Source organism: Acanthisitta chloris, unplaced genomic scaffold (assembly GCF_000695815.1).
Source record: "Acanthisitta chloris isolate BGI_N310 unplaced genomic scaffold, ASM69581v1 scaffold8708, whole genome shotgun sequence".
In the NCBI taxonomy this organism is placed as follows: Eukaryota; Metazoa; Chordata; class Aves; order Passeriformes; family Acanthisittidae; genus Acanthisitta; species Acanthisitta chloris.
Window position 1 is genome coordinate 23,754 of NW_008687532.1, and position 23,339 is coordinate 47,092.

Here is a 23,339-nt window from a genome sequence, read left to right on the forward strand (position 1 = left end):
TGTGAATCTCTTTTTGTTGTATCATCCCGTTTCACAAGTGGCGACAGCATGTGTTGCAGTCTGTGTTGTCTGTGCCTATCTCTAGCCCCAGTTCGTCTGTAAACTAGAGCTGAGATTGATGCAGACTGAGAGAAGAAAGCCAAACATGATTCTGCATCAGACATCTATCTCTATTATCCTGGATTAGATCTTGTACGTTGTCATATGTTAAAAAAATGCATGCACTATGGCTTGACCAGAATGGTACTGTATTGTCATATGGCAAGAGCTGAGAACATAAGGACACTAGGTCTGTTTAATTTTTTTCAGTTTCACCAATCAGATTATTTCTGTAATACAAGCAGGTACACAGTATTTATTCAAGGTGCTGTTTTGCTGTAAATAGATTTTGCATGTTGGGAAGAAACAGCAGGATTAATTAAATTTGGGGTGAGAAAAAATAATTAGTATTTCTAGTCACTATCAAGGCCTTTCTGATTTGATTGGGATACTAAACAGATGTGATCCATGTGAGTATAATAAATCCATGAGAAATGTTTCCAGAAAAGGATCCATGTTTCTGATATTGGAGATATGGTTACCTTGGCCAAAGTACATCCAGATGGTTGTAGTCTGTGTGCTAGTGATGTCAATACAGGCAAACTGTGAAGAAAGCATCTCCGAGTAAGCCAAGAAGGTGCTCTTCAGTGTGAAAATTTCTTGGTGACAGTTTACTCGGTTGTATGCGTTCTTCGTCAACACAACAAAGTCACAGTGTTCTAATGACTTGGGTTTGCTGCCTTCTTCAATCCTTTAACTTCTTGTTTCCTTTACCTTTTGTGATTCTTCCTCTCCTCTCATCCTATGGGGATAGCTCCCTTTCTGAGTGACTTTCTCTGTATACTGGCTGTGCTATGCCTTTGTTTCTATATGTCTCTCTCCCTTTCTCCTACCACCTTTGTAAACCTTGGCTGTTCTTTCTCACTGACAGAAGGTTCTCCTTCTTGCACAGGTGGAGCTGGACTGTGCTGTTGTATTGCAGAGTAGAGGAGAGGATCTGGATCCATGTCACAAACTCTTCTCCTATGCTTTCTGTTCTCCACAGTTTTTTTCTGTCTTGTTCCCTTCCCTCCTTTCTGTCACGCTTTCCTTTTTTCTAGTCTTTTGCCTTGCCTGGTAGGAGCCCATCACGTACTCGAGCCAGCCGCTTCCATGGGCGACGGAGTAGTGCTATTGGCATTGAGAACATACAGGAGGAAAAGAGGTATGAGCTGTGGGAAGATGAGACAAAAGGGTTAAAAAACAGGAGGAGATGAGAAAAGGGACATAGGCATAGAAGGAGAATCAACAGGAATGAGAACTGAAATGTAAATGGTTGGAATGGGAAGAAAAGCCTGATTATTGGCTAATGGAGAAATGGACAAATCACAGAGAGTGGCAAAATAGAAAAGGAGATTTGGAAATAGGGACAATCAGTATTTGAGGAAGAATGGAGGAAATGGGTGGAGGAACATGGCAAGATCACTTTTAAATATTGTGCAGTATGGTCCAGGACTCTTGAGTCTCCTGTTCTGTATTGACCACTTTTAGATAAAAGTCAGATAAAAGGTTAGTACTTGGGAAGGGGAAATTGGATCCCTGATTGTTTGTTTTCATGTTCAAATGTTCAAATAGACAAAACTTCTGTTATCTTAAAGGATTTTTAAAAAAAGCTTGAAGTCAAAATGACTAGTGTGTAAGTTAGATCGCCTGAGAAATAATTGCAATTAATGAATAATATACAGGTTCAAGGAACGATCTGGCATATTTGCAAAATTAAGACCATTTAAAAGTTGTCTACTGGTCACGAGAGAATATTTAGTTAAATCAATAAATTTCAGCTCTTGCTGAGACACCTTTTAAAGATTATACAGTATAAAAAGTCACATGAGTGCTCTGCATTTAATATACAATTTTCCCAGTTGCAAGAATTCCAGGAAACCGTTTAAAGACTTGGTGTAAAAGGGGGAAAGTAATCTTTATTATGGAAACTAGTGCGTATATGGTGGGAGGAATTACTACATTTCCCTTGGACCTTTACTTAACGCGGTGCATATGACCTAATCTGAGTAAAAATAATAAAGAATTTTCTTTGAGAAAAAATATATCTTCTGAGACAGCCTCCCTGTAATGGTCTAAGCCAACAAAGTAGCCAGTAACTTCTGAGACAGCCTCCCGGTAATGGTCTAAGCCAACAAAGTAGCCACAGCTCTTCACTACTTTAGATACTTTTGTACCTTATGCAGCTGTGTCCCTCAGTCCATTACTTTGTTTACAACAACCTTTGTTTATCCCCTTGAAAGGGTCTGTAAAACTTTCTATTGCAAGGAAAACACGTGGGGGTTTTTTTTGTGTGTTTGTTTTGTTTTTTTCTAATCTTTGCTGGGAGGGAATTGGTAAGTTATTTGGCTTACTTAGCTTTTCTTTTGCTTATTTGTAAACTTAGATATGAGGAACAGGGAGCCTTAGCTTGTAACTTTTCAGGTGATTCTTGAACTAGCAACTGCTCTGTTCTAATATTGCTATTGAAAAGCAGATATCATACTTTCCCTCTCCCAGTGACTCTTTCAGCTACCCAATCCTGACAATTTCTTGTGATGGCTCATATGCTTAGTGGACCATTCTTTGTCCCAGCAGAGACACCACAGAGAGGATACAGAGGGTGTTGGACAGTCCAGGAACTTTATTTGACCTGAAGTCTGATGGATCATCCAGTCCCAGCTCCCCAGAGTTCCCCAGCAGAAAGAGCAAGTGAGTTGAAAATAATTTCAGTGTTTGAAAGATGCTCACTCTCTCTGGTATTGGCTTAAATGTGGTCCACGTCTCACTCTGTCGGAGGCTTTACTGAGATTGTCCACATCAGGCATTGTAGCATCTTAAAAGTTAGATGTCTGGCTGTGGCACAGTAATTCAGAGCCTGTCAGGAACTTGGCTTTCTTGAACAGCCAGTGAAGAAAGATTGGACTGCTTAAAGGTGATTTTGCCTATATCGTTACTATGTTAGCTTGCATCCAACAGGATACACAAAGTCCTAGCTGTCCAATTATCCATGTTTACTCACGTATATGTTTCCTCTATAGTTTGCTCTGGAGTGATTTTGGAGCTTCATGGAGAAGCTTGGACAAGGGTATGTTGGGATGTTGGGTTGTACTCAAGTTCTGCCCCTTTAAGCAGGATTCATGCCGCTGCTCTCAACCAGTGTGAACTAACCTGTCTTCAGTCCTCCCAAAGTGTTACAGCAGGTGTTACAGCACAGTCCACAGTTACACCTATGTTTCATAGCTAAAGCACGCCATACCACACCCAGTGTTCTCCTGCCAAACACTTCATGCAGTAGTCTGCAAAATAGTTCTCCAGTTTCTGGTTGTCAAAAACTGGGAAAATGCACTTTCCTGGTAGTGCAGCTTTGCAGTTGCTAAGCTGTATTATGCTGGGATGTGATCCTATCTAGAATACTTCAGGGAAGCCATCCATTTACATTTCCAAGACTCCAGAGGAGCCTGTCTCTAAAGCCAAGGCTGCAGGTGACTTTCTAGAACAGCTTGCCACACCTAATCTTTTTCATGAGAACTTGGATGAGACCTGTGGCTAAATAGGGACTGAGTACTTTTTTGTAGGGCATGTCCTTTTCTTAGGACTGTGGCTGCTCTAAGAAAATTTCAGGAGGTGCCCTAGAAGCAGGCCTCTGCCATTGTAGTAGCTCCAGGTGCCAAATTTGACAAGGAAGGGCCTTCCTTCCCACTAGACCCAATGCTCCCTAGTAATTACAGGCTGGTGACTATCTGTGATAGTTCAGTCACCCAATTGTATGCTGTAGGTCTGCCCAGAATTATGTCACAGCCAAGGTGCAGAGTTCTGGTAAGTGTACTGGTTTTTGGATTGGAGGAGAGCCCAAAGTTTTGGTGTGGAAGAGGATGGGAGGACATCTAGAAGATACAGACCATTTAAGATGCTAGCTCTGGCAGCCAAGGACAAGAGAGCATGCAGGACATGGAACTGCTGTTTGGTTAGCAACCCCCATCTTCCAGCATTACCACATCATTTCACCTCCCCTTCCTCATCCTGCCTGGACCTTCTTAGTGAACTTAAAGTTCCTGGCTAGGCATGTGTGAGGGACTCTTGCTCCAGTTAGATAGCTGAGGTAACCTTACATAATCAGCAAGAATTCTGCCTAGTAAGAAAACATCCCATAGCTTGGCTAGTCCTGGTTACCCGACTGTAGAATGCGTGCATGTTCTGGAAAGAAAAAGGATGAAGCTTACTTGACACTGTTCCTGACTTCTGCATTTGATTGTGGGGTTCCCCCACTTCCTAACCCCCATTCTCCATCAGCTGAGGAGGTGAGCCAGCTGCAATGGCTGTTTCTAGTTGGTATCCACATGCTTTCAGAGAGCAAACATAGCATGGGATTTCACTAACAATACTTGCATGAATATTGTTTATGCACATGAGGCATGACCTGTATGATTTGGCAGTCTGTCTATTCCTGTCCCCAGGATTCACTCTGTGCATCTTTTTCCAGTCATGGATTCAAAACCATTTATGATCACCGCAAAAAAAACCCCAACATTTTCATCATTGTGGTGGTTTAGACCATTACTGGACAGTTTGTTTATGAGGTGGGATGTAGCATGGAGTTTTGCACCTTTAGAGATTAGTCAGAGTTAGTCAGAGTTGTGATCTCAGAGTTAGGGACCAGCCCAGGTGCAGTCATACCTTCTGCATGATATTTGGGACAGGAAATTAAGAATGTGTAATTCCACCAAGTAAAGCACACCATTTTCACCAAGACATTATTAGAACAGTATTGCAGAAACAGGCTAAGGAGTGTATTTCTAACAGTCTGTCTTGGAGACAGTGCTACTGACATTCTGCTGAAATAGCCTATTGTTCGTTAATTGTGAAACTACAAATCAGGAGCATGAGCTAGGCACACTTCTAATGCAAAAAGAGTTCTGACTGGTTCTAGAATAATTTACATAGTCCCTGTTAAATAACATAAATGGGTTATTGCTGGCAGTATGTAATCAATCCACTCCTGGTTCTCTCCACAGAGTAGAGTCACAGGAAATTTCTCTGTCGCAGAAATGTCCAGCATGTTGCTGATGGTCTTAAGTAATCATTTCAAATTCAAGGCTTGAGTAATCAACCTCTTCATCTGTGTTCTACTAAAACCAACCTGGAAATAAATGCAAAGAGAACACATAAATAATAGATTAATTATTTTATGGTAGAGACAAACCAGCACTTAGTTTCTGTCCTTACATGCTGATTTTTCAACACACCCTTCTGCAGTGATCAGCGTGCAGTCCATGAAATCTCATTGTTCACTTGGGCTAACAGTGTCTTCTCTCTCACATGCAGGGACAATTGTCCTTAGATTTTCTGCTCTACTGTCCAGGTAGCCTTCCAAGTAATCCTTCTTCTCAAGGGACAGACTCAAAAGAATGAACCCAGCCAATGTAACCAAGTAGCAAAACTCCTCAGGATCAGATGACTGTCTGGGTTGCATCTGAAAAATCAAGCACTGTACTGTATATGTCCATATCTTAGGAAAAGTACATAGGTTTTTTGTATGTGTTTTCCCTCCTCAGACACATCTGAGTGGGGACATCAAGCCAATCAGGAGTGGACCGGATGCTACTCAGTCATTGGTTACCTCACTGAAGATACTGGCAAGACATTTGGGGTGAAATGAGAGTCCTGGCTAAGAGGAGCATGAACGTACTTAGAGGACCTCAAGGACTGTGGAGAGACCGAGTGGCACCAAGTAACGCTCCACTGGCAGTTCCTGGAGCAGGAAACCTGGGAGAGGGGGATGGACAGATAGCTCCCGTTGGAGCATTTTGGCTCTATGCCCTTCCCATTGCCCAATCAGCAGCCACTGAACCAGCCTCTACTAATGATGGGGAACAGAGGCCACCTTGAGTGCAACCCCTTTTCTTCCCCTTCCCTCAGATGAGTGAGAAGAGCATAGCTTGGTCTGCAGAAGGCAAGAGCGGAAGAATACATTTCCACCTCTGTCTCTAGTGCCTTTGGATGACATAGGTCAGGAAGTGCAGTGCAGAGAATGAGCATGGAGAAACCTGCTGAGGAAGGATGCTGAGAAGGAGATACTTTGTGGAAATCTAGATCCCAGCTCACTTAAATTCATGTTATTGATTTGCTCTGCTAAGGGAGAAGCATGTTTGCCTTCATTTCCTCCAAAATATATTTCCTAATCTCCTGAGGAAATATCTTTGGCCTATATTGGCCCTATCTCTACCATTCTCCCTGTTGCATGCTGGCATGTAATATGCCTGGGACTTAAGGTTTCATTACTGCTTGTAGGTCGACTGGCCACATTTTGCAGTGTTTCTGAAGGAATAAATATATTTAGTATGTTCAAGGTGTCCTATTTTTCTTGCCTCTCTCAGCTTTTTTTTTTTCCTTAATATTTTTAAGCACTTCTCTCTTACTGGCTGGTCTCTTATGCAGACAGTGAGATTACATGCACAAGCATACCTTCCACCATGGAAGCATGTGAGCCTCATGAACTGCTGTGTCTCTTTGATGACAGCAAGCAGTGGATCCCAAATTCTGAGCTGGGAAGAGCTGACCTTAAGTGTCTTTCTTGATAGATATGGAGCATGCACCAGGTTACCTCAGCATCTGTGCCATCTGCGAGGGTAGTGGTAGTGATCCAATACAGTTTGCTTTGAATGTTCCTTTTAAATGACCCTGTGGGAGCTAAAAGTTTAGTGGGATGGACCTACAGGAGCCAGTCTACTGGCAATGGGGAACATGGAAAATCACCAGGATGGGCATCCTGACCTAGGTGTGTTCCTGTCTGTAAGCAGGAGGAAGGTTCTGACATGTCTCTGCAAGAACTTGGCACTTGATCCTAAATAGTTTGACACTGAGACATCCTGCAATAATGCAGATCTCAGTAATTTGTTTTTACCTTTCTACTGCTTCCTTAAACTTTTAGTTAACTGTTCTATAACACTGGTCAATGTCTGTGTGCTTTCCTGCCTCCTCCTGTTACACCTGTCCAGAAACACAGCAGCAACAATTTATAAGCTCTATGTCATGAAAAGTGTGCTTTTTATAGTCACTTTGTTCTGTCTGGAATTTCATGTAAGACCAAACATGATAGCCTGAGAGGGGCTGTGGGAACGGGTGGCCTAGACTGGGTTGCGCTTTATACTCAGTTTAACACCTCTTCATATTGTATTTAGACTCCTAAAATGTCTGATCTCCAAAATAAGGCATCTGTTGATTTTAATGAATGTCTAGATGTATTTAATACTTAAATACAGGTGGTTTGACTCACTGTGCTTTATTACACTTCTGTGACTTGAAAATTCAGTTAGACTTGTCCTTTCATACAGTTATCCAGAATGGAGACAAGAAAGTGGTTTCTACTAAATGATGTAGCAACTAGAAATTAAGGAATGCAAGCCAGTTCACCTGAATTCTGTTCCTAGGTGGAAAAACTAGCTGTGGATGAATACTTCCTTCTTACTGTTTCTGACTGCTATATAATAAAGCTATGTCACAAAAAGTTAAGCCTGTGTGTAACAATAAGCATGATGATGTTGAATGCTTGCATTTCACAGAATGCTCAGGAGTCAGACTTCAGGATACTGTGTGATGCAGCCACTCTCACGTTCTTCATCCAGTGTAAGCAGTTGTTGTAGTGGATTGAGGGAAAATGGAACATCTGAGGAAGAAGAGAATGACAGGGTGGGTGTATGATCTCTAACAAACAGAGGCTACCCTCCCTGATTTTGCCAAGTGCATTATTAAAACACATCTTCTTTGCCCTCTCCAGGAGCTGACGTGCTCTCTTAAGGGCCCTCCAAAACAGGATTCAATGGTTCAGAGTATGTGGCTGGATGACAGTGACTGCACACCCAGTGCTTCTAGCTCACCAGGTAAAAAAAGAAAGAAAAAAATAAATAATCCTTTAGTTATGCTTCTAGAAGCATAAGAGAGGTTGAGCCACATCTTTTGTATGCTATACTTAAGATTTGAGAAGCATAGGTAGATGATAGCTCAGGGAAATGGGGAGAGAAGCTGGTATGCAAACTTTGTTGGGGAGAGAATGGGAGGGGAAGTGTATTTTAGTGGATAAATATTGCTGTACATATGGCAGAAGAAGTTGCAGTAGGCTGCAAAGAATTAGTGTTTATGTGTTTCTATGGAGACCTATGGTTGCTTTTCTGAATGCAGTGCTTATACCTCTTTACAAACTAGATAGTTTGGATATGGGAATTATAGAAACAGTGCTTCCTGAACAAAGCGGGATTCTTCTGAGAAGGTTGGGTAATCAGGTAGCTAACTTGCACTGAGCGTTTTTTGCCAAGGCTGGGCTCTTAGTGTGGTACTTGATTAAAGCTGAAGTAGTTGATTAAAGTCAGCTTGGATCCATTCACAGTGCAGAGATGACTATACTCACTAGCAGTTCTCTGAAGTCTTATAGCAGGGAGAACTAATGCATTATCTGCTGGTGAAGTTGTATCACCTGCTCTGATCTCAGACTCTGTTTGCAGTTGTGTCTTGCTTTGTTAAAATGAACTGGTTTGGATTGAAGCATTCCTTGTTGAGCATCAGCTAAAATGAGGGAAAATTTAAATCAGTTTTAGTCTGTTTCTGAGAACGAGGCTGAAAGGACCATGTCAGATTCTGGGAAAGTATCATTGAAATGACTAAGCTTTTGAGACTGGGAAGTCATTAGAAACTGTGGAAGACAAAACATTTGTTGCTGAAAGACTGGAACAGGAGCATGGTGAGATGGTAGGAGATATTAAGGAGTATTTGTATTGCAAGGAAGAGTGAAATCTTTATAGGAATTGTGTGAAAAGGGAATGTTGAACAGATTACAAGGGTCAGAAAGCGGAGCCAATTTACTTTGAAGGTAGAATTAGGTTAGGTCTCAGTCTCTGCAGTCGCCCTATATGGGATATCAAGAGTGGCCATCAGATCTCTGCTTAAAATTGTCTGTATCTTAGCAACAGCATTGAAGATGTGATACTGTCAGATGTGCTGCAGAGACCTCTGTTCTGTGAGTTATTTGTAAGATTTCTCCACTTCTGCACAACAACTCAGAGCATGAGTGCTTTTATACATAGAGGCACAAGAGAACCCAAGGTGCTGGTATTGAAATTGTGGAAGAACAGGAAAAACAAGTGGAGTTATTGATCATGTAGAGGAAGAAAAGCCTCATGCCATATACTATGATTAGGAAGTGGGGTGCTCGATACAGAGCCTGCCTGTCCTGAGGGAGAGATATAAAGGTGTTAAATGTGGCAATATGAAAAAGCACCACATCAGGAACCTTCATAGCAGAAGACAGCTAGTGAACTACTGCTAAGAGGCAGAAGTTAGGAATGAGCTTCTACAAGTCCTTGTGTTGAAGGCTAGGAAGAAAGAGTTCAGTGTCATCAGCTCAGAGCAAGAGTGATAAGTAAATATTGTAAGCCCAGGAGGCCCAACACCATGAAATTGTCTGTTTTGGAAGAGATCTGGAATTGACACCATAAAGACAATACCTGCTTTGAGCCTGATGGTGTGACAGTTTTCACTTATATCACCATGGCATTGTCCAGGTTACCATTTCCACAGGTCTGGGATTATCCTGAGCAAGCCACAGCTCCCCTCACAAATATTTGAGCTATATTCATTCCCGTTGCCTTTGTGGCACCACACTGAGAACAATCAGGTGTGAGAAAGATGATTCCCTGTCAAAAGTGAATGAACAGCTTGTGTTTACTTGGGATGAGGAATACTAATGGGAGCAGAAGATTAGTGCAACTAATTTGCAGCTAGCAAACTAGTTTGTTTTGCTTGAATATCAGAAATGGTCTGTTGTCATCAAGTAAAAATTGCACGTTCCTTTTGACCTTGTGGATAACTGCAGTTCCTCTTGCCCTCCTTTTATCTGAGGGTACTCCCAGGCACAGACATAATGCATTGCTGTTTTTAACACTGCTGTATGCCTCACCTGCCATGGCCCATAGTTTAATTCACATGTGATCTTTCCACAAGTCCACTTAAACTCTCCCATTTACTTGCATCACGTAAAGCACAATGGAAGTGATCCACTATAAACTTTTATTATACTGGCTTGGGTTCTGTCTCCTTTTACCCCTCTACTCACTTGTGCAACATTTGCTTCCCTGCATTCTTTTTCTTGCCAGAAAACACCACTGGATCCTAGAGCTGTAGCTGAGCTATGCAAGTTCAAATCCAGATCAAAGTACTAGGTTGATAGTACAGGCCCAGCTTGCTCTGATCTCCAAGGTTGCCACCTTGGGGAAAAGCTGACATAATTTACTGTCCACTAGAAGAGTGTTAGGTTGTTCAGCCTAGCAGTTCCCCTTTTGTTACAGATATTGGAAGCAGGGATGCTTTCTAGTGGCCTCTACTGCTCTTCCCAGATAGGTGCCCTGTCTGGTGACCCCTGATTGTCCCACAGGTATATAAGCCATTAATATGCATCACTGAGAATAATCATTACAGAGAATGTAATATAAAATTCAACATAATTTTTAGGTTTTATACACTCCATTGTCAATGGCAGCGATCTGATACTGACACTACAACACTTTCACTGGGCTTTCTCATTACCTTGGCATAGTCAGACAGCTGCATCCTGCAGGAGTGGTGATTTTTTGCTATACTGTATCTACTCTTTATATCTTCAGTGCATATATTAAAAAACCCACCACCTATATGAAGGTCCACCAACAAACCTGCAGGTTTGTATATGGACTTCTGATTTATGCCAAGAGAGCCATGGTAAAAGAGGTAAACATTACGGATACTTTCCTGACTAACTGAAATCAATTCACCTAATCAGGAGACTGTAAACATTATGGATACTTTCCTGACTAGCTGAAATCAATTCACCTAATCAGGAGACTGTAGAGATCTAGTCCTGAGTGCCATTGCTGATTGCAGTAAGAAAGCTTGATGATGTCACCATCCACACCATTTGGAATGTGTTTGTGCCAGTAGATGAAGGAGAGGAAGGGTTACATGTGTGTGTGAGATACCTGAGGTAGCAGAGTTGAGCCTGCATTCTCTAAGCACTAAGTGAAATCTTGCCCTTAAGAATTTCAAAGCTTTTGAAAATTTATTTCCAGAAATTCTGACAGTTCTTGAGCTATAAAAAGATAGGATTAAGACCAATTTGTTGTGCTAAAAAAAAGTAGGGAAAATCCCAGGGATGATATATTTATTTTGACTTTTGAAAGTACTAAAAATTTTCTATTTATTTACTACAGCCAGTCCTAACTCAAGACCAATTACCATAAGATCAAGTGTGGCAATACATGTTAGTATTCCTAGACAAAATTACATTTAAGTGAATATTGATAATTTGGGTTCATCCGTGCAATGGGGAAGAATGCTAATTATCCACAACCAAGCATAATAAGCTGAAGAAATGCCAGAGTTAAACTGTTGAAAACAATGAAAACTCTTTGGGACACAGAGAGGCATTGTGGTGTTTTAGTTTTGCCCTATAGTGAGCTATATGATAACTATTCAGCCACAGAGAAACCAAAGACATGCCCACTGTAAGTCTAGATCTTACGCTGAATGATTCCAGAATTCCTAACCCATGTACACATTCTTAGGTTCTCCAATTTGCCTTTCAGATTGAGAGAACAAAGTGACAGAAAAGGCAAAAAAATCTTAGCAGTCTGTGGTCATTACCCTCCCAGAGCAAGATAAAGACATAAAGAACTGTCATTGCCAAAATATTTTCTGAGTTGGCTTTAAAGCACCAACATGTCTCATGTGCCAGTGCATATCACATGAGGCAGAAGTGACTTTTCTCCTAGCCTCAAGGACAGGATTTAAATCCAGTCCTTAATGCTTAGACACTTCTAGGTTAGTTAATATGCATAATTGTTTTAGATGTGTTTTTATTCAGTTACTTGGCAATTAGTCACGTCCTACAAAAACATAATTAAACTTTGAAGTACTAGAGCTGGAATATATAAAAAATGAAGAAGAACCTTTGTACTGTAAATTCATGTTGTTTAAATCCACAGTTTAGCAACAAATGGCAGTGATTTACCAGTTTTGTTTTTAAACTACAGTTTAAATTGCATCATGGAGCTGGGAAAGGGGACAGTCTGCCTTTGAAAAAATGCTGTAAAATAGTTGAATCTCATCTGTTGCCTAGAAAATATTGGTATGATCATATATAAGTCAAAAAGAAACAAATGTTCCTGTGAAGAACATCTTAGCTTACCATCTTACTGCAGAAATCCCTCATTAGCTGATTTTCACAGCTTCAGTTTCCTGATTGAATGGTAGATAGGTATGCAATTGGAAGCATTCACCTGCTCCTTCTGCCCCCTTAGCACATTCCACACCAATACCAACTCTTTAATTCAAACTCTTTCCTCTAATTTGAAGAAGAGAGTTATAATACTGATTTGTTGTTGCAATACAGCTATGCATAAACTCCCACAAACTATACTAATTACGAAATTACCATATTCAATAATTTTAAGCCATAGAATGGATAGAAGGAAGGGTCACCTAAGAATAAATTAGAATGGTGTAAGAGGGCTGTTTTGTTAGACATCATACTCACTTCTTGTGAAATGTATATGTGGAATATAAGATGATTACAGAAAGCAAAATACTGGTTTTAGTTTGTGAATTTTGCAAAGTATTTCTTCCCTGGTTTTGCCCTGGTGTTGATATGTGACGAGAAGCAAATTCCTTAAATCCTGAGGTCAGATGTGGGAATCTTAAGGAAGGGGTCAGAGGGAGAAGGAAGAGAAGCACTGTGAGAGCGTAAGATTATATTCTGCTTCACAAAAGTGTATTCTTAGGGATATGGCATTCAGGTTGCACAGATGTATTCAGTAATGGCATTTCTTAACTTGACTGCATGAATTGTTACCTACTGGAACCTGCTGTGTTATTTTAAACTATCTTTTATGTGTAACAATAGACTGATAGAGAAATTGAAAATGGACTGATGAAAACATTTGAGAAGCTTGAAGAATGCCTTCATTGCTCACTAGACAGCTATAGGCATAGCTTCTTTAGGCAAGAAGATTTAGTCAGAACAGCTATGACATTGAAAGAGTCTGGAACCAGTGGCCAATGATTTTTTTCTTTAATGAAATGAAAGCCAAGTAGTCACTTTCCTTGTATTTCAAGCTGGAATAAGAAATAGGTTAAGGTAACATTAGTCAAGTTGGGCATAGATACATTCCTTTCACGCTTACCTGTAGATGAGAAAGGTTTGGGGTAAAACCAGCTATGTGTGCAGCTCCTGGGATACCCTCTTGATATTACTTTGTTGTTGTGTGCTTGGTTCTAGGAAGCAGGTTGCTTCCTTCCAGCAGTGTTGCTGGCTCCACTGGAAAAGGCAGCAAAGCAGATGCTCAGCACCATAATCCAGTAAGTGCTTTAATAAAATGTTTCCTTCTCACTTGCATGGAGATAAAGATGGGAGAAAAAAAGAGATTTAATTTAGGAGGGCTTTGCTTGCTGAAGATTGAAAGGGCAGTAATAAGGTGGTTGCAGGGGAAGGTTAAAGAACTGCCTTGTTCTGCAGGCCTCCATTCTGTGCTGTGTGTGATGTCACCGCTGGAGGATTGTCTCGGTGCGCACTGGGTGAGGAACACAGGTAATGGACATGGAGGAACGCTGTAGGCCCTTGGTTCAGGGTGGAGGCAGGCCCCTGGGCCATCCCTGGCCTCACTGAAACAGTGAAGCAAGTACTGTATGGCTTCACGGATTTAATGCTTACCTTCTTCCCCAAACAATCTGCCATGTTGAGCTGACTCTGGCTTGTCTAATCTACCTATGCTCTCCCCTTCTTGGTTGCCTGCTCCCTCACAGAGAACAGCATTTCCCATTGACACACTGCTGTCTGCCCTAATCTAGGTTCAGTTTGTTCTCTTCTGTTTTGTTCACTTTCCTTTGCTCAGATGCATTCTAGCTTTCTCTGCACCTACCTTCTGCTTCTTATGCTTTCACTACGTTACAGAACCACTTTTTCTTTTACTCATTTTGTGATGCTGTGCCTATCTGAACACTTGCTTGTTTCCTTTCAGCTTAGCATAGGTTTGACCTACTTGTCCATGCCACTTTCACAGTTCTTCCTCACATGGGAAGTGGACTTGATCTCCTGGTGAGGTCTGTAATAGAGCAAAGGGGACCACAACTCCAGGTTTGTTCCCTAGAATCCACAGTCCAGTTTTACCCACATTGCTGAGTCTCTCTTTTTGCTCAATGTCCCTTTCCTTGCCCATTATCTTCTCTGGCCTGACAGCTAAACATCACGCTACCTTGAAAGTGGTGAAGTTGTGAGGCTCTCAGGAACTAATTTGGTATACAGCTAAGTAGAAGAGGTATCATCTTTATGGAAGAAAATTCTTCCAACTATTCCTAAATAGCTGGTAGTTCTTACCTACTGCTGTTTAGTTCCTCAGTGTTCTTTCAATACACAGCTTTTAGCTTCTCTGCCACCTGGTGGCATTCACAGCAGTCAGGTGGCACCACCTCCATCCAAGTGTTGCCACAGCAGATCAGAAAGGGAATCCAGGGAAAGAAGCTGATACTCATCATTGAGGCTACTTCAATGCATACTATGACAAAGACAAGTACTGAGCATGACAAGGTAGCTGCCAGCCAGAGTTTACTGAGGTAATCACCAGAGGGTCTGCCAAGAGCTCATGCTCACACCAGGTCTTTAACGCTGGGCCAAGGTTGCAAAAACATGAGGCAGAATTCCCGCAAAGTTCTGCTCCCAAACAAGCAAATTTTGCTCAACATAGGCATACAGTCAGAATTTCAATATACGTAGTCACTGATATAAATGCAAAGGCTGTGGTTTTGCACTTACTGGTGGTTATTACGGGCAGTAAGCAACACAAGGAAAATACTGAGTTTGGATTTTCCTAATCTCAGTGTTTAAGTATTATTTTAGTACCTAATGTTTTGAGCATTTAATTTTCGCTGATTTCAAGTAGGTTTAAGGGCCTTTAAGATAATTTTATGGAATTTAATGCAGTGTATAAGATCCATCTGATTTTGTCCATCTGTCAAATCAACAAGGTTCTGCCACAAAGGTTGTTATTTTTCAGTCAGTTTGGTTCAATGGATGAAGTTTCATGAGACCCTGGCTTTCACCATGAGATTATTTCCAGATGTTCCTTGAATTCTCATCAGCTTCTCACCAGAGTACATTATTTCCACAAAAGGGCATTTTACCCACTTCTGAGACACCACTGCATATGGCTTGAAGTGATGTTTCAGTTGTTCCTTTTTATCATAACCTCAGAATCAGTTTGATAGCACATACTGGAGACTAGAAAATTTCAGGTGAGAAATGGTAAAAAATTGCTTTAACATGGCTTCAAGGGACCCAAAGAAACCTATGGCATCCACAGACATGGTAACTCCCCTGTCATTCTAACTCCTCATATCTCACAAAGATTTCCTTAAGTTCCAGGTTGGATTTGCCCAAAGACTGCTGGGTTCACTGGTGGAAAGGACATAGTTCTCAAATTCTAGGGTATTTCCTGAAGAGCTGAAAGAGGTGTAAGAAGGAAAAATTGTGGATGGGGGAACAAATGATACTCCCACAAGACTTACAGTTCTATGAACATGAAGGATACAGATTTTTTTTCTGATGCTTTGTTCCAGGATTTGCTGTTCAAGTGAGTAAGCATGAATATGCATTACCTTAAAGTTCAGAAAAAGACTGAAAATCGAATTCCAGCTGCTGCTAGTTCTTCTGCTTCATTCAGTGATGCATCAGAGACAGCCCAGAATCACTAAGAAATCAAGCCTCATACAAATCAAATTCATTTCAGTGTGTTATTCCAGTTTAGCCAATACAGGGCCAAGTTCAAACTATTTATGTGTGAAATTTCTTAATTTTATTGTTTGCATACCTTTCCCTCCCAGACTACACAATGGGAAGTCCCTCATAGCCATATCGAGACCACTTTTGGATAAGCAGCAATTATGGCATCCTTGAGGAAGCAAAACAAAGTCTGGTTCAGTTACCAACTAAACTTACAAGGTATTCACCACTGTTCTGCAAAGACATTACTGTAAAACTTACATTATTTAAAAACCCCTGCAGGGTCTGGAGTCGGTGCCCAAGGATGAATGTGTGTGGTGGTCTCCTCAGATGTCAGTCACTGCAGAGCAAGGTGTATAAAATACTGTCCAGGATGGAGACAGTTCCTTTTGAAATACTTTATTGGTTCCATAGACTTTTCTTTGGGCTTGGATTGTGTCTCTCTCTTCCACTCCTCTGATGTATCCTCTCCATGCCACAAAGTAAAAGGAAGCATGAATACCTTACCCTGTATTTCTAGTGTCTGTTAGTACCTTGAGCTTAAAATAAAAGGATAATATGGCCAGCTTCTCTTAGGCTGCATGTGTGTGTGTGTTTCTAAAGGATAAGCAGGAAGACATGAGAAATCCAGAGATTGCAGTCCTGTAACAATTTAATCCTCAAGTTTTTAGGGTAAAGGAAAGAGAACTAACCAGGAAAGAATAATGTTTAATCTACAAGAAGTTAAATATTCAATGTTTAATCTTTAATGTTAGTCTTTCAACAGATCAAAGAAAAGAAGCACACTTGTATTACTAAGACTTCACTAGATTGGCAATACTGAAAAACCTTGAAATTCTGAAAACTAGAGATTAGACCAAGTTGTAAAGTTAGCAGTTATAGATGAGAAAGCCATCTCTCCATATAACTGGATACATTCAGACAATCACTGAAGATTTACCATGTACATATATATTTTCCTTCTTATGTATTTCCCCAGGACTTTTCACAGCTTGGGACTTGGAGCTGGTCCCAGCCATTTTTCACCTGCAAGACAAACCAGCACAAAAGAAACAGTTAAAATTTAATACATAGAAATGACTGGCCAGTCATATATCTGCAGCAGGATGACTGTTCCTACTCTTTTGAAGGGTAACTACTGATGATGGAATACAGATTTGTATCTTGTTTGCCATGCTTCAGTCAGCTCCATAGGTCTTTCACTGTCTAGTTACAACTGTAGTTGTACAGAATAATTATTTTCCTCTGTTACAGACCAGAGATTCTGCAGGTCTGGGGTCCTCTACATGAGGACCAAACCAATTATTTTTTTAGGACTCCTTTTCAGGAGACACGGGTAAGGAAGCAAAAAAGGGAAGAAGGCTGGGGAGTCAGAGAAACAAAAGGAAAATCTGTTGAAATCCTTGGAGTTGAGACTACAAACCAGGCCACGACATTCCAGTCAGGGTTAGTGACTGTTGTAGTGGATGTTGGGTCTGTTGTAGTGGATGTTGGGTATTCATCTTTCTCACTCTCATTTTCATTAAGAATATTTTATAGAATCAGAAACCCACCCAGAATAGGAAAAAACCATAAAAACATTCCTTCTGTTTAAGCCTATGACTAATATTAATTTACATTAATTCATATTTCCTGCTTTTTTCAATAAATGCACAAGAGCTAATTATGTGCATAACTCCTTCTAGAGACATACTCTCTCAAGTGCCAAATCTTGACATCAATAGTCAAATGCTCTCTAACTCATAAAAGCAGGTGCCTGAGTTCTATTATTTATCACAACCTACTCCAATCTCTTTAAAGTGTGCATTCTGTTATTAGAAAAATTAAAATATATGAGTCAATACATGAGTATCTGTTTAAAAGTTGTGTAGTTAGGTGATTACAAGTTATGGATTGGGGAGCTGTGATAACGTGTTTTTTAAGAAAGAACTGATATAAAATGAAAATGTTAAAACTACAAAAGAAAAAAAGAAGGCAGCAGTACCAGCCATAATCTTAATCTTAGCCAAGACCTAATGTCCAGTCCCAAAAGTTTAAATATGAACACTTTGGAAACTAAGGGGTTTCAGAAGTATTTTGAGAATGACATGTGGAGCACAAAGCCTTGAAACACACTGAGAGAAGATGAAGAACTCAAGTTACTTCTTGTCTGGAAAAGGAGTACATGTTTGGTCACTCTATACTGAGTTAGATTTCAGTCAGCAACTCATTCCATGAGAAGGATACCCAACATTATTTAATATTTGAAAGACCTCAAGAGTGTTTTATTCAGCTGCATGATGTATCTCATTAAAAGAGGGTGAAAGCATGAAACCAAAAGTGATGTTATTAGGCAGACTCACCTATAACGCTGCCTAGCAGCTCTAAACGATCAGAGCCAAAAAAGAGATGAGGTTCCCCATTATAATGTGCCACAACAGCAGGCATCCCAAATGCCTATTGACATAATGGAGATAAAACAGAATGTTATTATGAGAGAATTTTTGCAGACACATCATCAATCTTCAGGAGTAAAACCCAGTAACTTTAACCTTTTTTTTCTCCCCTTCTTTCACCTTCTTCATTCTCAAAGATAAATCTAAAGAAGCCATCAGAAAGTAGATGACTCTCTAGAGCCTATGTGCCCTTTATGAAGGAGCAGAAAAAAAAGCAATCTGATAAATCCACAGTTCTATTTCAAGTAGCAATAAATGACATCTTTTATTACGGGTCCTGTCCTTGCTGTCCAGCTGGAATGAATTGAATGGGTCAACCTTGTTTTCCCAGATGACAGTGAGATAAACTACCAACATTCAAAAAGCAAAGAGAACCAAGAGGGATGATCTATATAGTGCTTTCTAATCATCACCTTCATTGTTCCTTGCTTCTCAGTCTTAACAGGGAAGGAATGCATAGCTCTGAAGCCCAATGGCAGGGGAAGCATCTCACCCCATATTTTACTGCTTCATCTGTTGTCTCTCTCAGTTGGTTCTTCACTTTAGGAGATGAAATCATTTCAAGTACCTTCTGGGAGAGCTCTGATGATAGCCCAGCCTTTTGGGCAACCTGAGAAGAGATGATATAATTAAGAGTACTCTAATAGTAAATACTCTAATTCCTACAATGGTCTAATTAATTTAATCTTCAGTATTATCACCCAAGGTCTATTGCCAAAAAATTTCAAAATACTCTTGAAGCACTTTTTGCACAACTGTCTTGCTGTATTCCTGATCCATTCATCATTTAACGACTCTCAGACACAAAGCAGAAGAGGCATTTTAAACTACCAAGCCCCAAATCTACACTTTTGTTTAGGAGTTCTTAAACACAAGAAAAAAATAAGAGAGAAATAAATACTCAGTTTAATCTCTAATCCAATAACTCATCAGATAACTTAGCAAAAAATAGTAAGATTGGTGTTTGAAAAATAAAATCTTACTGTACAAGCCTATCAAGACAAAAATAGTTTATGTGACAAATGTGGCCCCATAGCAACTGTAAGTGATACTTCATCTCACACAGGTTACACAGTTGATAGTGCTCTTGCTGTATCCTTTTTTTGCCTCCTCTGTGCCTCTGCACACAAGAATGAGATAGAGTAGCCAAAGTTAAAGCTCCAAAGTTTTTTGAGTAACACTGAAATTACAAGTACCCCTTTTAATAAAGTATTTCACTTAAAAATAAAGCTTAATTTTCGTGCCATCTACATGAATGGCATGGAAGTTAAGCATGCCTTTTTTTTCCTTTAAAAGAAAATAAAAATACAATATTGCACATGGACCAGTAATCCTGCACATACAGGTGTTAATGATTCTTTCAATACTTTTTTTGTTTAGAATCCACATTTCCTTGTACCTTCTATGTCCACATCAGGGAGATTAGTAGCTCTTTTTGACTGTGCTTGAATAGGAGACTAAACAAGTGTAGCACTGGACTAGAACAAAATCCTGTGTGTGCTTGGTAGCCACTGTGTTTAGACTGTACTATTCACACAGAGATGCAGTATCTGGTCCTCACCATTTTAGGGCAGAAAGAGTATTTAAATTGACTGTAATTATTAGAAAAAATTAAAAGACTGTACATTGCTTCTATAGTAATTGATGTGGAGTGACTGCTGGCTAAATAAAGATACTAAGGAACTGTATCAAGTAAAAAACATTCAGTTTTTCTAATTGATGAGTAAAACAAATTCATCTAGAAAGACTCCCATGAAAGGGTTGGGACTCCTCAACCACCTTTGGATGGCATATTTCCAGAAGAGAGGAAAGTCTAGTACTTGCTGCAGGGGTGAATAAAGACAGACACAATCAAACAAGGGGATGCCTACCTCTCTGCCCTGATGAACATCAAGGGGACTCACAGAATGCCAGACAGTGACTAAATTACAGAGATCTTTCTGAGTATGAAGTTTGTTACTCTGAAGTTCTGCATGTCCATGCTTCATCTTCGTTTAAAAATGATGGAGTCAGGGACTATGTGAAGACTTTTTGCATACGTTTATGTACTGAGTCTGGCTGGGATGGAGCTAGTTTTCTTCACAGCAAATCCTATGGCTTTGTGTTTCAGATCTGTGACCAAAACAATGCCAGTAACATACTGATTGTTTTAACTATTGATGAACAGTGTTTGCACAGTGTCAAGGCATTTCCTGTTTCTCACTCGCCCCTCACAGTGAATAAACTGGGGGTTCACAAGAGCTTGGGAGACAGCACAATGAGCCAGATGACCTGAACTAATTGAAGAGATACACTGTGCCATATAACATGCTCAGCAATAATTAGGAGGAGGGGGTTTAGGAGGTTAACCACTTTTTGCTTGGAAAATGGCTGGGCATCAGCCTGCCTGTGCAAGGTGGTGAGTGACTGCCTTTGGTTTGTTTTCTTTTACTCTTCTTGCACTTCTCCTTTGCTTATTAAGCATTTTTATCTCAACCCACAAGTTTTCTTGCTTTTATTCTTCTTTTCCCCTGTCCCACTGGGCAGTGGGAGGAAGTGAGCAAGTGTCTGTGTGGTGCTTAGCTGCCTGCCAGGGGTAGCACACTAGTGGTTAATTATATCCTTCAAATCTTGCCCCTTGAAAAGGCAAAATGCAAACCTCTGCTGAAATTCAGGTAAAAAGGTACACTAAGATGAAGCTGAAGTGCAATCAGGTAAGGATGTTGGATAGACTAGTCATGGGCAATTCCTATTTTTTTTTCACATCCCAAGAACTTAAATAAAAAAATGTAGAAATGATATCCCTTAAAGAGCATCTCATGGTATTGTAACTTACATGCCATTACAGCTTTTATTGTAATAAAATCTAAACAATGAAAGAAAATACATCAAGAGTATAATTTCTAAGCCTATAAAAGGGCAATACCACACTGATCTTAAAAGTAAAGCCTGGCTCCATCACTGCAAGGAAAGTCAACTTCCCCAATGTGTTGCATTTCACCTGAAGATTTCATATAGCAGCAATAACTCAGTGCATTCTGAAGAAACTGTTAATACTTTCATGAGTGTTAATAAACCAGTACGAAGAGATAAGTCATTGTCCATCCTGGGTATCTTGCCACAGGAATTAACAAAAAAGAAAAAAGGGATTCTTGTTTTGAATGTCATTCAAAACATGACCAGAAAAAAAATTCCAAACAGAACTGCTAGGGAAATTAAATCCATTCTTTTCCAGCTGAAATTTTTCAAAACTCCAAGCGATCATTTTATTAAACTGTCTTCATGCCTACTACTGATCCAAATCCAAGCCATCAATAAGAATCTTTATCAGAAATGCAGAAGCACCAACAAAAAGGAGACACTTACTGCCAATATACTCTCCGGCTGACTGATATCTTCATGCTGGTAAAAGAATAAAATAAGTAAATCAGTACTTAAGGACAAAATCTCAGCTCTGGACTTGTAAGCAAGTTTTCTACGAAAACAGAAATAAAACCAATACTAGTTGCTGCAGAAATTTCCTCAGGAAAGGCTTTAAGTTACCTAATCTAGGAATGTATTAAAGTGTTTTCTGATATGAACCACTGACCCCCTCAGCCTGTAGGACTCATCATAAACAGCTGAAAGAAGGCAACATAAGCTGACTGTAAGCAAGTTCTTTTTATAATGGCTCCTGAACCACTGTGACCTTAAGTTTCTTGCTATGACTTTTCATTAAGAGACATTTCCTTTCTCTTGCTTGAATTCCACATTTGAATGGTGTGGGACAGGAAGGGTGACAAACGATCAAGAGGTTGGCTTCATAAAATACTGACCTGTGACCAAAACCGCATCCAGAACTCCCTAGATACAGGTTCCAAGTATTGTGATTCTGTCATATCAATGGCTGTGATAAAGCGCATGGCATTGAGACTGTCTGGGATTGGCAGGGAGACAGAGAAACAGAATGAAACAAGGCACAGATTCAGGAACAGATAAGGTCATCACAAGTGCTACCTAAGAACAGTATGATCTTCTCCACAACAGTCCTGAGAAATCCACAGTCTGTAACAGTAAAACTTACACTGATTCACAGTTATCTCCCATGCTAATATAATTCACAACTGTATTTCTCTAGAAATTTCTTTTATTATTAAAAATGCACAGACTTCATATTGCTCACAGACACAGGAAAAGGCTGCAAACAGGCATTTCACCTTCACCTTTACTGTTAGGGAGAACTTGAACCAGAAGTGCTGGAGTTGAGAAATACCCAATAAGCTAAGTGTCTTTCTTACTTGTACGCATGATACGTTGGAAGTCATCTCCAGAAATCTGTAAAGGCACTTGGTAGTATTTTGCCATCCTCTTCATATCCTTCAGCATGTATTCGCCACGCTTAGGTAACATTGCTGGTGGCTTGTTACCTTTTAGGAAAAAATTGTGTTCAGATTTCCAACTGTATCACAATAACAGTGGACAAACCACCGCTGTACAAATTAGACCTCGTGCATACATGTGCCTAAGGGTATAATTTCCTAATAGCTTACTGAAACATACACAGCTTTTCCAGATTTAAACATCAATTATTTTGATTTTGCACAGATCAACCCTTTAAGTTAGCAGAATCAGTTTTAAACCAAGGTACAAATGTCCTAGCAGGGATTTATGGTGATTCAGACAGATAACTTTTAAGCTAGGCACTTACTAATGCATGTGTAAACCAATGTAGAAACTTGTTAATCTCATGATTTATAAGTCTCAGTGATCAATTTATTCTAAGAAGGCCACAAGTACTATTTTAGGACATATTGGATCCTTCCTGCATATTACAAAGTGCAAGTGTTCCACGAAGTAATTCTGGTTTGAACTTAAGAGAAAACTTTTGAACTTTGACACAGATTGCAAGTGTGGCGGTGTAGTTGCAACAGTACGAAATTCCTTGCCTGATTTCTCAATCATTACTGAGCTCCACAGTCCTACAGCTAATTTGTTATTGCTGCCAAAACCAATAAAGCTGGCTTTAAAGCTGGCTCTGTGGGCTCTGCACTCACCAAGAGCTTGGCCACTAGTGCCCTACTAGTGAAGAAGGT

The 23,339-nt window shown here is 40.1% G+C and overlaps 2 protein-coding genes across 2 annotated transcripts in view; one reads left to right on the forward strand and one right to left on the reverse strand.

Annotated features, from left to right (window-relative positions):
- The window catches only part of RAP1GAP (RAP1 GTPase activating protein), a 25,465-nt gene extending 19,059 nt beyond the window's left edge, over nt 1-6,406 (forward strand). Inside the window, exons 17-19 of the mRNA XM_009080636.1 lie at nt 1,140-1,243; nt 2,653-2,769; nt 5,613-6,406. Of these exons, the coding sequence (XP_009078884.1) occupies nt 1,140-1,243; nt 2,653-2,769; nt 5,613-5,622 (231 nt within the window). The 3' untranslated portion in view covers nt 5,623-6,406. The remainder of the gene's footprint in view (nt 1-1,139; nt 1,244-2,652; nt 2,770-5,612) is intronic.
- Nucleotides 6,407-16,622: 10,216 nt separating this feature from the next.
- The window catches only part of GSTK1 (glutathione S-transferase kappa 1), a 6,843-nt gene continuing 126 nt past the window's right edge, over nt 16,623-23,339 (reverse strand). Inside the window, exons 2-7 of the mRNA XM_009080637.1 lie at nt 22,545-22,673; nt 22,083-22,183; nt 21,634-21,669; nt 18,782-18,898; nt 18,196-18,289; nt 16,623-16,879 (exon numbers count right to left, since the gene is read on the reverse strand). Of these exons, the coding sequence (XP_009078885.1) occupies nt 16,839-16,879; nt 18,196-18,289; nt 18,782-18,898; nt 21,634-21,669; nt 22,083-22,183; nt 22,545-22,673 (518 nt within the window). The 3' untranslated portion in view covers nt 16,623-16,838. The remainder of the gene's footprint in view (nt 16,880-18,195; nt 18,290-18,781; nt 18,899-21,633; nt 21,670-22,082; nt 22,184-22,544; nt 22,674-23,339) is intronic.